Raw genomic sequence first — 16248 nt, 5'->3', positions numbered from 1 at the left:
CAGAGGCACAAAACCGATCGAGTTATAAGTGTACAATAACAGTAAATTTCAAAAGCTTTGGGACATACATGGTTTAATTATTTTTATGTCAGTGAGTTTTGCTATGAGGGTTAAGTTTGTTGATAATTTATATGCCAAGGATTTCAGTGTAATGCAAAAGTACTACATAGTACAGGCTGTTAGTATGATAAATTTAAGTAATTTCTATTAAATCAGTGGCTCGAAAAAGCAGTAAATGGTACAAAGGGTTGTTCGCTGATATATGGCAGGAAAAACCATCTTGGTGAATCATTATAAGTAATGGAGGCAAATCATGTCGTGAAAAATTAGTAAAGAAAACGATAGGCAGCTAGAGTATAGCTGCACTGTATGTATTCTGTATGTACAGAATGCCTCCCTGTACTGACTGCTCTCTCAACCTTCTTTGTGGTTGTCTATCCTTCTGCTTACTGAGCCAGAAGCATAAGGAGCAGTAACAAGTACTGAGGCTCCTTTAATGCATTTCCCTTCACTTGCTCGCCATTTAGAACAGACTGCTTAGGTGTTCCAGTCCAAAGTCAACAACTCCTAAGTTTTACAGGCAAGATAAAGCTACTTTCTGGCTACCAGTAGTAGTATTTCTGAACTCAGTGAAATGACTGTCAAAAAGACCTATTTCGAAGTCAGTGTGGCTGTAATGTGTTCTGCAAGAGCTCTCCTGCCAGCTCTGTTTATTGGGGCTACAGTACAAGAGCAGTAGTTTGCAAAATCAGGCTCTAAGTGTAGCATCTCAGGTGCTGCTACAGGAAGATATGCCAGCAAAGAAGGTAACTACTATGAAGTGAATGGCAGGTAAGTATATTGCCAAAAGAAAAAAAAATTATTTTTTTTTATAAATTATGATCAGGAGTGAGATTCCAGGGATAAAAATCAGGAGTTCAGTGCCTGGTTTCTTACCTCCCTTCTTGTGAACTGGATGCATAATGAGTTAGCTGCTCTCTTTCTGTTCTGGAGTGGTTTCTTATGATGTCTCTGCCATGTATGTATGTATATGTCTCAACTCATGGCTGATGAGGAAATGTGTTACCTTGGGAAGGTGTCTATGGAATTGGATGTGGGGTTTTTTTTAATTGTGATTTCTTTTAGGCCTTCCTTAGTATTCTTCTTTAAAGGACCATCAGCTATCTTTGTTGGGGGAAAACTGTAAGATAGCTTTGAAAACTGAAATCAACTTTGTAATACTGGTTTGTTTGATACTGTAATGCCATTGTGCAGAACATGTGAATTTGATTCCTTGTAAGTAATCTCATATGATTGAAAGTCCTTGATTTTTAGATGGGATTACTCTGTGTACTTTCTTGTGTCAGTCAGGTATTAATTTGTCTTTTGGTTTGTTAGTGAGAAGAAATGAAGGCTTCAAGAGAGATGATGCCAGTGGTGTGTTATCAGGTGCTGATGATATCTCCACATCAAGTCAAGCTAATTCTCAGAGAGCAAGGTAAACTCCGTGAAAACAATATGTCTTGAAGTGCTCTGTCTTTATCAAAGAATGTATTCTAAATCTGCAAGTAAAGTTTTTCACTCCCATCCCAACTTCTGCTTAAGGTTAAAAAAATGGCACTTTGTACTGGCATGAAAATAGAACTATATATTGCATTCTGAAGTAAAAGTCTCGTGATGCACTGTGATGTAGAGGTAAGTTAGGAGTCCAGATTCAGTTCCCATATTTATTGGAGACTGGGTTGAACTCTTATCAAATTGTTATATCTGTCAGAAGGGCAGGGGCTACGGTCTGCTTGGAAATATTTAATTATTTTTTATTGTACTTTTCTAAAATAAATTTTTAGAAAGTATTGATATTAATGCAGATTAACTTGCATTTCTTTCATTTAATAAGGAAATGATAATGTTTATTTCTTTGAAATAAGTCAAAAGCTATAAATTTGGTTGGTTATTCTGAAGAACTCTTACTTTATGTTTTTGTGTTTGAATTAATTTTTTTTTAATACCTCAGCACTGATTAGACAGGCCAATTCAGTAATAGTTTATGCTTTTTGAAAATTACTTTGCTGTGCTGTGTATTCAAATATTACATCTTTTGAGGTTTTATTTTTTCAAGTGCTGTTCATCCATACAGTTTTAAAAAGTAGGTTCTGCTTTGAACATCACCTTAATACAGCACCTTTTTACAGCAGAAGCATATGTTGCCATACCTGTTATGTTTTGAGAGTGTTTTTATTCTAAAACTTTGAGAATTTTTATTGACATTGACCTTTGGATGGAAAATTTTCTTCTGGTCCCTGCAAGATACCTAATCACCTTGGAATATTATATCAAAATGATGCAAGTTATTTTTGTTGTAAGGAAAAAAAAATAAAGACACATTTCTTTCCTTCCCTTCTTCCCTCTTCCTTCATCACATTACAACAATGGGCAGCTTTTTGCTTTGTATGCTGTAGACCAAGAGAAAGATTGCTGCTGTGCTTGATATTAGGATATTTTTGGCATAAGCTGGAGGGGAATGCTGTTCTATTCTGCTAAAGAAACCTGGAGATGTCTGAAGATTGGAGCTCTGTCGGGTGACATGGCAAGACTGATGAATATGTCCTCCACATTCTTTTAACACATAGGGTAATGTGCAGTGAATGGGACTTAGAACCATGCTTTGAACATGGAGATGAAAATAAATGAGTGTCTGCTTCTTGCACTGTATTGTGTGCCATAAATGGATCTGAGTAAGGCAGGGTCTCAAATGAACTGTATCTCACTGCAGGTGAACAAGGGAACAGTTACTTAGAAATCTTGCAGCTTTCAGTTATCTGATGCATTGGTTTATGCTTATTGATTTTCTTATTACTTGCACTTTGCCTGAGAAATGCAAAGTAATCTAGAAATGTACATATTGGCATTTCTTGCAGGGAAGAAGTATTTAGGCATTGCTTAACTAAGTCCATACTGGTTTGTTGTCAGGAATATGGTATCTACCCGTGTAACGCCGTATATGTTAATCTGCAGTGTCCAAGCAGTCTTAGAAATCCATCCTACCTTCACATTAGAGGATTTTGGTTAATATGTGTGCTTTTAGGGCAGACTTTCAAGGGGGTGGGATACTGGTTTATAACCTGTGTAACCCTGTTCAAGAACTGTAAATTTCTACTTGGTGTTTTATGCTGTCTTAGCACCGCTCTAAAATGACAAGGCAGACTGTTACTACTGTGTGTACAGAATGAGCATATAGCTTTCATAACTTATTTATCATAGTTGGGTTTTTTTTTCCCTTTTGATGAAAACTCCCAAGTCAACCTTCATTCTGCTTTGCCTTGAACCCAGGAAATAGCCCATTCAGCACTGTAGCTGTGCTTCAAAATAAAACAGCAGTAATTTGTGGATGCTGATAGAGAACTTTTGTTTCTATTTACAAAATGTTTCAGAAACAGAAAGTAGTATGTGGTATGTAAATGAGTCACATTGTAAATGAGTCATTGCTGTAAATGAATTGGACCTATTATGTGAGTGAAAATGCCAAGGTAAAACAGTACATGGTTTCTCATGGTTTCACATTATTTTTTATTACTATGTTGAGACTGGTACCTTTAATGGACATAATTTGTATACATGTGAAATCTAGAAGGAAAATCTTGATTTGCAACTGTAGCATAGACTTACCTTTTGTGTTTAGTAATAGAATGAATTTTGCATTTATGTAACTATACAGTCTTATTTTAAAGCTTAGTATTTTTCTGAATCTCCTGTTTCTGCTTGTTCTTTTCTCTGTGCTTGTGCTAAAAGATACCACTCTGCACTTGCACAGAAATGTCATGGTACAGTACCACAGATAGTTCTTTACTGATTTTCATAACTGTTTCCCCATTTTCATAAGGTGAATAAGTTTTTTAATAACCTAAGTACCAGAGTAGTATGTATATCCAATACCAAAAAAGTGAGGGCGAAGGCTTGATTTTACTAGCCTTTTTTTTAGACCTGTTCAGAAACAGAAAAGCAACCAAAACAGAATTCAGTCCTGTAGTAATAGTTATATAATACCTATTAATTATGTGATCTGAAGAGAAAACAGTGTGCTCTCTCTGTCTTACTACAGCAACTATTAAAACTTTCCAGTGCTAACAAGTGTAAAAGGAATGCAATCCAATAGGGTAGTTAGCTAAGCAGGGGATTTCTAAGAAAGTAACTCAATATTTTTATCCAGAACTTTGCATGTTGCTGCTTTAAAATGCCCTGTGTTGCAACAGACTCTGTTTTTTATAACTTAAAACCCCTCGGCTCTCAAAGTAAAACTAGTGATAACAAGTAGTTCCAAGGAGCAGATTCTCAGAGTTTACATGCTTTGGCTGGTCATATAATTCCAAGATTCGGGGAAGTATATGCAACTTAATCCGTTTCTTAAATTCCTTCAGCACTTTGGAGCATGTTTCGGTGTTTTACTCTCTGTTAGAGATATCATCTGTACTTCAGTACATACTAATTTTTCTGATCCTGTGATATGTTCTTAGTCAGTCTGTGTAATTATCCACGGAATTATCCTTATAAAGTTGAGTTGTAAATCAAATAGGGGGATTTGTATTTGAGGGAGTCTTTTAAAAAAAAAAAGAGAGCAGTGAAGCTGAGCAGCTTGTGCTGTTTGGGAGAGGTGACCTGTTCTTAAATTAGCAGAAGCCATAGATGTACAGCCAGAGTATATTCAAACCCTTCTCGTGGTCTGTGACTGTTGTTATCCTTTAAACTTCTTGGAGTGCATTCCTTGTGGCAATGGCTTGTCTCTTGTTTCCTCTTTGCTTCTTATATTCCTTATTTTTTTCCTTTTTTTCCCTTTTTTTTTTCTTTTGTTTTCTTTTTCTTCCTTTACTGTTTCTTCCTTTTTCTCTCTAGGAGCAGCAGCTGACATGGATCTCTTCCTTCTGTTGCCTTTTCCTTCCAGTAGACTTCATTTTCATATCCTTCCTACCTTACCAAAAGACATCCATCCTTTCTCGGTCCATTCCTGACCTTTCCACTGCACTAATCATTAGAGAATGCCTACCTGCTTCCCTTCTTCCAACTTCCTTCTCTGATCCAATACCTGCTAATTTCTTGGTAAGTACACTAGGGGAAGAGTTAATTCTCTTCCCTTTTTTAAAGGCATCAGCCTTCCAGGTGACTGCTCCCCTACCATCTTCAGGTTAATAAGTAACTGTGAGGTTCTCATTTACAGTCAGACACTGCTGAAAATACAGAGTAGCAGCCAACTACTTGTCTGATGAAGCACCACACAAAACACACTCTTACGATGTTATCTACTAGGAATGTAATTTAGACTTTTTTGTTGTTGTTGTTGTTGGAGTAACAATACTTGCATATTCCGAACTTCACGAAAGAGCTCTACCCATATATGTCAACAGTATTTCCTTGTCTTGGAACCTAAAGAGTGAATCGTGCTGTAACCCCCCCATAGAAAACTGGCAGTCTGACCAAGCCAGAGTAAATTTTGCTTACCCAGGATGCTGAAGGATGCAGATTTATGGTTGGTGACAGTGCTAAGTTAGGAAGAATTTTAAACCATTAGGTTTTTGAGCTTCCTCCACGGACACCCCACACCCACTCCAATTTTCAGAGAAACTAGCACATGTCAACAAAGATGATAAAAGCAACCTAAGGACAAAAACTTTTCATTGCCTCTATTACACAGAGCTGTATGTTATTAAAAAGGCAAGATTTTTTTTTCTGCAGTAGATGTTTTCACAGTAGCAAGCATTTTCAGATAGAGCCAGTTGCAACATGTCTGTCGTTTTCTTATAGTCTTTGATAATTCATAGATATTTATGTTCAGAAAGTGTTTGTTTTTGTTTTATTTCAGAGCCCATCCTTAGACCTTGATCTGAAGGGCTCTTGTGGGTGTATTTAACTTGGTTCATTGTCAATATTCCCATATATGTCAATCCTAATAGGTTTCTTCATGGTGAAAGCTAAGCATGTGCACATGTCTTAGCAGGCCTGAGACCTTTCCTCATTACTTTGTCCTTTTAGGTGCACGTGATTAAGTCTGTTGTAGAAAGAAACAGAGGAGGGAGAAGGGAAACAATGCTGTGAAAGCCCTGCACAGTGGAAAGAACAGTGGGCTTACATTAATACATTTTTCTTTAATTACTTTGTGTCTTCCCTGAAACTTCATTTGAAATTCATTTAAGCATCATTCTCTTCTTGTATATTTCTTATTTTAATGCTGGTTTTATATGCTAACCAATGACATCTGACTATTAAAAAAATAAAGAGAAAGTAGTGCACTGTTCATAATACTGGTATTCATTAGTAATTTTGTAAAAAGATGAAAATAGAATTTGAAATCATATCCACCAAGCATAGAAAACTGTACTGTCTGGACAGGTTTATTAACTGATTTCTCACTCATCAATCATATCTTTTAGGTTCTTCTGAAAACTAGGTATATATATGAATTGAAAAGTAGGTTATATAAATGGAATGTCTTTTTGAGTCTGTAGATTACCTTACTATAAAGGACTGTATATCAGTATCACTGCAGGACTTACTCTAAATTTATCTGTATTTCTCAACTTAAATGCAATGATATGCAGGCTTCTAAACATTTTCTTTGCTTTTTCATGTTTTTCATTACTCAGTTTAGATGTATGGTAAACACTGAGCTTAGAATTGCTTGGATTTCTCTGTTCTTCTCATTTCTTAACCACCTGTTTCATTTTTCAAATAAAAAAATGGCTTTTGTTCACCCAAAATGGGGCATGAAATTCTGTCCTTCCACAGAGAATAAAACTGATAGGATTTTTGGGATCCATAGCTGTTGAGAAAAGAACTTGAGGATAGATTGCTGTGTTTTTCTGGAATACTGATGCAGTTTTTATTAGCTTTTTTCTTGTCTTTTCCTTCAGATTATCAATTTAGACTCTAAATTAGTCTTTGTGGTGACTGTGTATCAATCAGGCTGTTCTTGGGAATTTAAAAGAAAAGGAACTATTTTAAGCAAAATAAGATTATGAAAACATTAGAGGATGATATTTAGAATAATTAAGTATGTAGAATGTTAATACATATGAAATATTTATGTAAATATTTCAGGCTATACTTCTGCTCAGGAGAAATCAGGGAATAAATAGCAGGCCCATGCAAACATAGAAAGTATTTGGAGCAATATAAAGGACACTATCATTTCAGTTTATTTCTTTAACAATATATTTTTGAGCATGCCTTTTTCACAGTCCCTGCTTGAACACAGAAATTAAGATGTTTTTTAAAGCATTGATATTTTTCTTCCTCCTGTGTGCTCACTGGTTTTGTGCTGATTCACTGGGTTGGTAGTGTCAAGTATTTTTTCCACTGCAGCTGAGCCTTTATTTTAATATGAATAAATGACAGGCAGCTCTAGGAACTTGGCATGTTTGCTCAGTTTCTATATTGATGCACAGGGCTAACCTCCTGGCTGCTTAATAAATGTGTTCCATGTTCTGTTTGATAACTAGTTTTTGTGTTCCGTGTTTCCACTTGGGAATGTGCTTAAAGCAGCAGAATGTCTTAGGCATACCTATTAATGTCTGTCATCCCCTCTGACTATCCTATAGGCAACATGAAGCACCATTTGAAGGCAAACTAATAAGTCAGGAAGTGATGTTGAAGCGTCAGGAAGAAGAAATGATGCAACTGCAGGCTAGAATGGCTCTCAGGCAGTCTCGACCTAACCTCTACCCAGGAGATGCAATTAGATCCTCAGTGCTTGACATCACCAGAGATCCACTGAGAGAAATAGCCCTGGAAACAGCCATGACACAAAGAAAACTGAGGGTAATGCCCTGATCTCAGGTGAACTCTTATTTTCATCAAAACAGAGCAGTGGCTTGACTGAAACTCTAGTATGTGGGACTCATGAACTGGGTCCTGTAATAAATAATCATCAGCAATTAAATACTAGGTGTTTGTTGTTGCCCTGATGAGAAAGGACTACTCTCACAGGGTGAAGTTATGAGATTTTTTGCCATTAGTGGCTGCAGAGCCTAGAGTGGTATCAAGAGATGCTAAAACAGGCAACAAGGCTTGACAGTTGTATCAATTAAACAATATAGCGTCCTAACAAAGGTAAGGTGTAGATTTTCTCCTGTATTCTGTGGTGTTTTCAGCCACTTCATTTGCATTTCTCTAAGTGGAATGTGGATGTGTCCCACCAGCATCAAAGGTTATTAAATGAACAAATTGGGAAGGTAAAGAAAGAGAGAGAGGATTCATTTGGCCCTTAGTTTGTATGGGGATTCACCCTGAATCCCCATGCAAACTCCCCTTTGCTTTCCCAGCTCTCTTGGCATGTGAATGAAATATAAGATTACAGAGAAAGAGGGAGACAGGTATATAGGTAAATAGAATGTCTGATGTGTAAAAGAGATGATGGCTTGATGCCCTCTGCTGCTACTTTCTGTGAACTGGACATTTTTTTCTTTTAATAAGGATAAGAAAACTTGAAACAAGACTCAGGGATTTGCTGCCCTAATACAGGGTAATAGCTCCTGTATCTGTCTCCAATCCATAGCATTCTGATGAGTTAGTTCATGTGGGCTTTAATTAACCGGGTTGGTTCCCCTCTCTGCCCCCCAAACCCTAAGAGGTTTATGTGCAAATGTTTTGCATTTGGTACACAGGAGGTAGTAGGCAGTTGCCAATGAAGGTTTTCCCTCAAAAGGTGAATCTTGGCCCACTTGTGGTATTGAAGTGGGTATTGCGTAGAGGACTTCCTATAACAGTTTGGACAGATAAACTCCTGTAGTTTATAGGGTGAATTATTAGAACATTTATTTGTCTACAGGCAGACAGAAATTGGCCAGGATATCTACTTGATAGATAGAACTAGACTGAAACATTTCAGTCTTCAGGAGATGAGACTTGTGTGTCATAGGCAGAGATTTGTCAAGCTGGAATTGTCACCAGTGCGGAAAATCTTAGTGCTGTCAGGCAGTTCCTTCCAAGATAAGCCCAGATGGTCCCAGTATACAACCCATGTATTTAAAAGGAAGACAAATACTCCACCATTTGCTTTTTGTCCGGCAAAGGAAGGAAAATATACAGTGTAATAATGTCACCGACACTGTAACTTGCCGGTGGTGTCTGGCACTCGTGCTGGCAAAATCGTGTTATTTAGGCTTAGCACTTCAATGAAGGAATTCAGTGCAATTTTCTAATTTCAGACTTCGGTTTCTCTTTTGCATTTGGAGTTAACTGTGCCTCAGCCTCTTGTTCTAGCAACACAGTGTTCATTCATACTCTTTTGTGATTTGCAGAATTTCTTCGGCCCAGAGTTTGTGAAAATGACGATTGAGCCGTTTGTCTCCTTGGATCTACCGAAGTCTATCTTGGTAAGAAAGGGGCTGTTCAGCCATCTGAGGCAGGGGAAGTGTGTGAAACCAACAAACGTGGTTTTATCACAAGTGTGAATGTTGAGAGATTTTATTTCACAAAATGCAGACTAAGAAAGGAAAGAGCGATGACACCAGGCGAAAAGTGAATGTGATGCTTCTAAGCGGGCAGAAGCTGGAGCTGACCTGTGATACCAAAACAATATGTAAAGATGTCTTTGATATGGTTGTTGCCCATATTGGCTTGGTGGAGCATCATTTCTTTGGATTGGCTACTTTAAGAGGTAAGAATAATGATTTGATGTATTTGACAGGTACAGAATAAGAGGAATTAGCTACATGGTATTGAGAAAAGATGAGCAGAGACTACCTCCCTCAGAGGACACAAAAGGGCTTTGAGTTCTGTTAGTACAGCTTGGGAATGCTGCAGCCTGTGGTGGAGGCAAACCCTTTGTGATGCAGAGGAGGGCTCTTGCTACAGAGGGAGATGGCTGTGTTGCTCCTGAGCTATTAGTTTTTGCTATTAGTTGAATACTCTTTTTCTCCACTGGGTAGAAGGTCATTCTGGGAAAACTAATCCAAGTTTCTTGTTGGCCTGTCTCACAGGCTGTTGAACAACTGTAGCCTTTACAATATTGGCATGACATAGAAGCCATTAGCAACTCACAGGCTTACTCCATGGCAGGCTGCTGGTACTCTTAAACGTTTTGCAGAAATGTAAATGGGACAGAAATAGTAAGGGAAGAAAGAACTGACAGATTTTGGATTTCCTCTGGGATAAGAACTTGTACATTTAAAAAAAAAACCTAGCTCCTATTATCAAAGAAGGTAACTTAATATTTTTTTTCCATATTGGTGTTTTCAGGATAACTATAAAATTATGTCTTCAGCCCCTATTCAGTATTCCCTATAATATATATTGTGCTTATAAGTCATTGCTAGTCAAGAGAAAACCTTTCTGTTCAAAACCCGATTTTAGAGTTATAAATATGGTCTTTATCCTCCAGCTGGAAAATATCCTTGGTTTTAATGTTTTTACCAATGTGCTTCCCTTTAACATTCATGGCAGACAATGAATTTTTCTTCGTTGATCCTGACATAAAGCTAAGTAAAGTAGCTCCAGAAGGATGGAAAGAAGAACCAAAGAAAAAGAACAAGCCTCCTGTCAACTTCACTCTGTTTTTTCGCATAAAGTTTTTTGTGGATGATGTCAGTCTGATACAGTGAGTGTATGAACTTTTTTTGTTAGCCCCTTGAGCCCTAAATATATGGACAAAAACTGGCTATTAATCAAATACTGGAAATTTGCTGTAACAGGAAGAGTGCCAAAGATAGTGGGGGGGGGTTCATGGTTTCTGTTTTATTTTCCTGTCCTAGGCATACGCTGACCTGTCACCAGTATTACCTACAGCTGCGAAAGGACATCCTAGAAGACAGGATGCACTGTGATGATGAGACAGCCTTGTTATTAGCATCCCTAGCTCTCCAAGCTGAGTATGGAGATTACCAGGCAGAGGTACATCATCCATTTCACCTTTGAAACTGTGATCTTGCTGCTTAATTAAAAGACTGTGATCTGCCACACATGCTTTACAGCTCTGTGCTGGACTGGAAGCTCAGCTGATGTGCTGTTGGCAAGTTTTGCTGTGAGCAAGTGTTCTTTCAGTCTAACGCAGGTTGTTGCAGACTTTAGTTCAACATCTGGGTGTTGAACCCCTTCTTTTCAGTGGAAGTAGAGTCAGGCTTGAATATGAAGAAACTGATGTGAAGTTAAGCTCTGGGTCAGGGCTGAGATTCTGATTCCCTCCCGTTACTCAGAATCATTTGATCCTATGATTTGTAACGTACAATTCTTTGTCAGAATGAATGTTTATGCTTCATTTGTGCTCATAGGGCAGTATATGGAGGTGCCATCACAAAAATGTTTCATGTTGTAGGTGCATGGCATGTCGTATTTCAGACTAGAACACTATGTCCCCGCGAGAGTGATGGAGAAGCTGGATCTGTCCTACATCAAGGAGGAGCTGCCAAAATTACACAGCGCTTACGTGGGTGCATCTGAAAAAGAGACTGAGTTAGAATTTCTGAAGGTAGGTGGGCAACAATTCGCTTCCTTAATCTGTAACTTAAGAATTTCCTGTTTGGAATATGGGTGCATGGATAGCAAAAGCCCAGGAAAACAGCTCAGAGTCTGAGTAACACTGAAAGGAAGAAAGCTGAAAAGATTTTTTTTTTTTTTTTTTTTGCAAAAGACACATCATAACATGCAAAAAATAAATGGTAGCAGATGGGAAGTTCTCTCACTTTTTTGCAATCAGTAGTCTTCATGTTTTAGCTCATGCTAAAACAAGCAACTATTTATTCTTGTGTTTACTCTGAAGGAAGCTGTGTTAATGAGGCAGCACAACCTGCATTCCCCATATCTTTTGTGCTTTCTTTAGAGGAGAAAAAAATATTTAAATTATGAAAACTTTTCTTACAGATAATACTGTTCATGGAAGCACTGCCAAGGAGAATTTCTTGTGTAGGTACTGTGTAAGGTGATAGGAAAACTATTATCACAGATACATTTGGGTTTTTCTAAAAGGACCATTGAGAAATCTAATTACAGTGTTTGCTGCTGTTGCTTTTGAGATAATAATTAGATTCTACCTTGATACAATGACTGCAAATGAGTTGGTGGGTGAAGGTTTGTTGCCGAAACACCGAATAACCACTACATTGGAATTCCACAGTCACACTGTACTTCCACAATCTCTTTGAGTACACGAAGAGGCACTTGGCTGACTTGGCCCCTTCTGAGCCTGTTCATCATTTCACAGAAGTGTTCTTGTTACTTAACCATAGGAAACAAGAATAGGGGACTTGATCCTAGCTAAACCCAGCCTTACTGGGGGTGGAGGGAGCAATTAGATTCCCTCCTTTGATTTCATTACATCAGTCCCTTACACCAGTAGTGAAGAGACAACAGAAACAAATGACTGGGTGTGCAAAGTGAGTGAAACTGCATCTTTTGGTGGTTAGGATACCTTAATGTAATCACAGAATTGCAATGTTAATTTAGTTCTGTGGTTTAAAAATGTGTCAATAACAAGTGCATCTGGCTAGTTACAGTTACTTGATAACAGTTGGTTTACTAAAATCTACACATATATACATACATGAAAATATTTTTAGAGAAGTATAATATTTGTACAGAGGTATGAAAACTTGTATTGGCCTTAACTTCATACTCATAGAAGTTTCATTGCATTGATCTGTACAGTTGTGTCAGAGGCTTACAGAATATGGGGTTCACCTTCATCATGTGTTGCCTGAGAAGAGATCCCAAACAGGTATCCTTCTGGGAGTGTGCTGCAAAGGAGTTGTTATTTTTGAAGTTCACAATGGTGCCCGTACACCTGTACTACGCTTCCCATGGAGAGAGACAAAGAAAATATCCTTTAGTGTAAGTTGACCTCTTTTCCTCTCTCTCTGTTTACACATCTGTATTTGTGTCTCCCTTTACTGTGAACCTTGTGTTCGTTATTTTTGCAAATTTGGCTGCCATTCTAACAGCATAATCAGACTGCATTTTGTGTGGCTGTTGTATTATGGGATTGAAATGGGAGTTGTGATGTTTTAGAGATTTTTTCTTTCTATTAGCTTGCATTCCATGCTGTTGAGATTCCAGCCTCAGAACAGAGTTTAGCACCTGTGTTTTGGCAAATCTGTATTGATGTGATATGCGGCTTCCCTGCCTTCTAAGGAAAGAGCTATTACAAGGATAGATCAAGGGCTACTCTAAGCCTGGGGAGAAGCTTTGCCCCTTTACTGCATTTCTGGGCAATCTGCCCATGCTGCTGTGTGGGGCATGGATGGTGAAGGAGCACCAAACTGAGGATCCTGCTTTAGAGGACTGAGTACTGGAAAAAGCCAGTACTCAGTAGGAGTTATACCTGTGTTGCTTTTAAGTTGTTATATTTCCAAGAGTAGTTAAGTTAAATGATCACAGATAACGGAGGCTGACACTTGATCTGGACAATACCAGCCAACTTCAGTGGGTGCATCATAATCTGGTGATCATGTGTCAGTTTTTAATGAGGCATTGAGCTTCAAGTGCTTACCTTTATGTAGGTATTGAAAACAGTACTTCTAATTCTGCCTGATACCTTATTGAAAAGCTACAGCATGTTTCATATGATTTTAACTAGAATTGAGAAACTGAAGTTTAAAAATTATTAAAAGATAAATTCAAGACCTGGAACATTAACTGGTAGATTTCATAATTAGATGGGCGTCTAGTTCTTTTTCTCTTGAGTGGCAGCACCCCATATGACTTCTTCAGGGCTTTTGAAAACCCCATCCTGCAAGATGTAATAGGGCTGGTTGTCACTACTCAGCACCAACAGTAACAGAGACGGATTAAATAATAATAAAGCACCATCTCAGCTAGCCCAGAAGTAGCTTTAAAGAGATACTTTGTAAATCTCAAATTACTTTCAACTTCTATTTTAGCAGAAATATCTCCCATCAGTGCATCATTTGCTTCAGGAAAGTTTGAATGCTGTAACTGTGCACAAGCAAATACAAAATTGTGTGTAGGCTAAAAGAAATAATTGTCTTCAACTTTTTTCTTTCTCCATTGTGTAGAAGAAGAAAATAACTTTGCAGAACACATCAGATGGTATCAAGCATGCCTTTCAGACTGACAATAGTAAGACTTGCCAGTACCTTTTGCATCTCTGCTCTTCCCAGCATAAGTTCCAGCTACAGATGAGAACCAGGCAGAGCAATCAAGACACTCAGGACATTGGTAAGGACTCTGATACTGTGTTGGTCTTTAATAGCAATCTGTATGTATTTTTGTAAGGAGAAAAGCTGAACTTCAGTAATTCTGAGTGCTACATATGTGTAGCTCTACATTTGGAGGGTTTATACTATGGAGAGACTCTACTAGCTAAGTTTGTTTAGATTTTGTTTAGGGGGAGTTGGGAAAGGAATTGGGAGAACACAACAAAGCTGGCACAGCAGCTCCTCTAAACTAAAAGGAATCTACAAATAGCTCACTAATAGTACTTTCCCCTTTGATTAATGGCCTTTTTTTTAAAGAAATAACATCAAGATATTTCGATAAAAGGACTTTTACCTTTTGCTTAATGTGAAAGGAATTGGTTTGATAGTGTGGAATTATGGATATAATGGTGTGATCACGGGAGGACAGATAAAATTGGGAGCATTTCATGATGCTGCATCTTTAAACTGTGGGTATAACTCTCTTTATTCCACATAATGCTTCGTGGACCTACTTAGGAACAACATTGATACTATGTCCTTTGTAATTGCCACTTCATTCATAATTTGTGAGTAAAATAGGAAATGTAAAGACATTCTTTTTAGATAGAAAATATTAACTAGAGAATGTAATCATTGAAAAAAAAAACCCTGTATACTAATTTCTTCACTGTTTGGAGCAGAGCTCACTTGGCTGGCTGGCCTTCAGCATGGTCTGGAAGTGCTGCTTTGGTCAGTCTGTCTGCTCATTCTTTCTTTGTTCCCTGTTTTTATCTGTCTACATTCCAGTTGCTGTTAATCCAGACTTCCACAAGTGTAGCTGGGATGGAGTTTGACCCCATTGCTGCAGATATTGCCATCTCTAATTTAAAAAAAAAAAAATAGAGAGAAGGGGTGGGTGTGGGAAAAGGCATGTGGCAACTATGCAACCTTTTTTCTGTTCTCTTGGGCTCAGCCAACTTCAGACCGAGAAATAGACCAAGTGACTTAAAGTCTTTATGCCATTCTCTGATTTAGTGTTTGCTTATCCTAAATTGCAGAGAAAAGCCATACACGAGAGGCTTTCTTAGCTAGGCAGACTTGGTTGCTTTTAACAGATGGAGTATGTTATGCCATGGGAGTCTGGAAAACAATAGTTTGCCTCTGTGCAGTGCAGATCACCTGGAATTCAGAGGTCTCAAATTCTGCCAACCATTCATAATCAGAAGCAAAAAAATCAGCATTATGGTTAATTCCATTACACTGGTTATTAAAAGTAAAAACAACTAAACCAAAAAATTTGCTTTTGTCATAACCTTACTGATCTGGGTTAACAACATAGTGAACACAAACATGTGCCTTGCAGTGTTCATGAGGTGGAGTAGCAGAGTACAGAAGATAATTGTTCTTTGGAAGATTATTTAGAAATACAGTATTGCAGTGTATTGCGAGACTCACTCTGATTTCAGTCAGTGAATGGGAAAAATATTTTGAGACAAGGAGCAAGGCCTGGCATGCATAGTGGCAGTGAACAAATTTTCATGGAACATAACTGAGAATGGAGGCATAAGGCCTTTATAGCCCCTGTGAGGTACATGACATGTTTTTCACTTGTTGCACAATGTCTTCAGTGACCTGGGGGGAAACCATTTTAGTATATGTAAATATAATAGAAAGACTTAGACCTGCAAAATAGAAGGAAAATGCCTCTTGAATAATCTTTCTGCATGAATAGGAGGAGATGAGACACAAGTTTAAAAAAAAAAAAAAAAGAAAAAATACTAGCAGTTTTATGGTATATAAGAAATAAGATAAGCTATAGCATGAGGAATGGTGGTTTCCTTTTTACACAACTTCTGTGGCCATGCAGTGAACAGAACCAAGCACTGAGTTTTAAGATGAGTGTTTAGGTTCCAGAAAGGGCATATGGAAAACCACAAAAATGAAGTGAGGGTTGAGTCAACCTTATGGAGAATTAGTTTTGAGCACATGAGAATTTTCAGTTATGGGGTTGGCAGAAGGTGTGAAAGTATTCATCTGAAATCCATAGAAATTCAGTTTGATGTTTGCAGAGGGTAAATACAGTGTTAAGAGAAGAGATATTAGAATATTTTATTAAGGTAGTCTTCCCCAGGATGGGAACACAGCAAGAGCA

General features: G+C 37.8%; 1 protein-coding gene across 3 annotated transcripts in view; it reads left to right on the top strand.

Annotated features, from left to right (window-relative positions):
* The window catches only part of PTPN13 (protein tyrosine phosphatase non-receptor type 13), a 117580-nt gene that overhangs the window by 68189 nt on the left and 33143 nt on the right, over positions 1 to 16248 (top strand). For 2 of the 3 annotated variants that reach the window (XM_027721110.2, XM_039391028.1), the window contains 9 exons: positions 1378 to 1477; positions 7566 to 7785; positions 9267 to 9341; positions 9451 to 9625; positions 10411 to 10564; positions 10719 to 10857; positions 11279 to 11431; positions 12607 to 12789; positions 13974 to 14136. In XM_027721110.2, the coding sequence (XP_027576911.2) occupies positions 1378 to 1477; positions 7566 to 7785; positions 9267 to 9341; positions 9451 to 9625; positions 10411 to 10564; positions 10719 to 10857; positions 11279 to 11431; positions 12607 to 12789; positions 13974 to 14136 (1362 nt within the window). Of the gene's footprint in view, positions 1 to 1377; positions 1478 to 4874; positions 5071 to 7565; positions 7786 to 9266; positions 9342 to 9450; positions 9626 to 10410; positions 10565 to 10718; positions 10858 to 11278; positions 11432 to 12606; positions 12790 to 13973; positions 14137 to 16248 lie in introns of those variants that run through there. The other variant, XM_027721113.2, reaches the window with a different exon arrangement.

This window comes from Pipra filicauda, unplaced genomic scaffold (assembly GCF_003945595.2).
Source record: "Pipra filicauda isolate LSUMZ 115617 unplaced genomic scaffold, ASM394559v2 scaffold8_size5757611_pilon, whole genome shotgun sequence".
Lineage (NCBI taxonomy): Eukaryota > Metazoa > Chordata > Aves > Passeriformes > Pipridae > Pipra > Pipra filicauda.
Note: the sequence above shows the minus strand (reverse complement) of the source record. Positions and strands in the feature narration are given on the sequence as shown.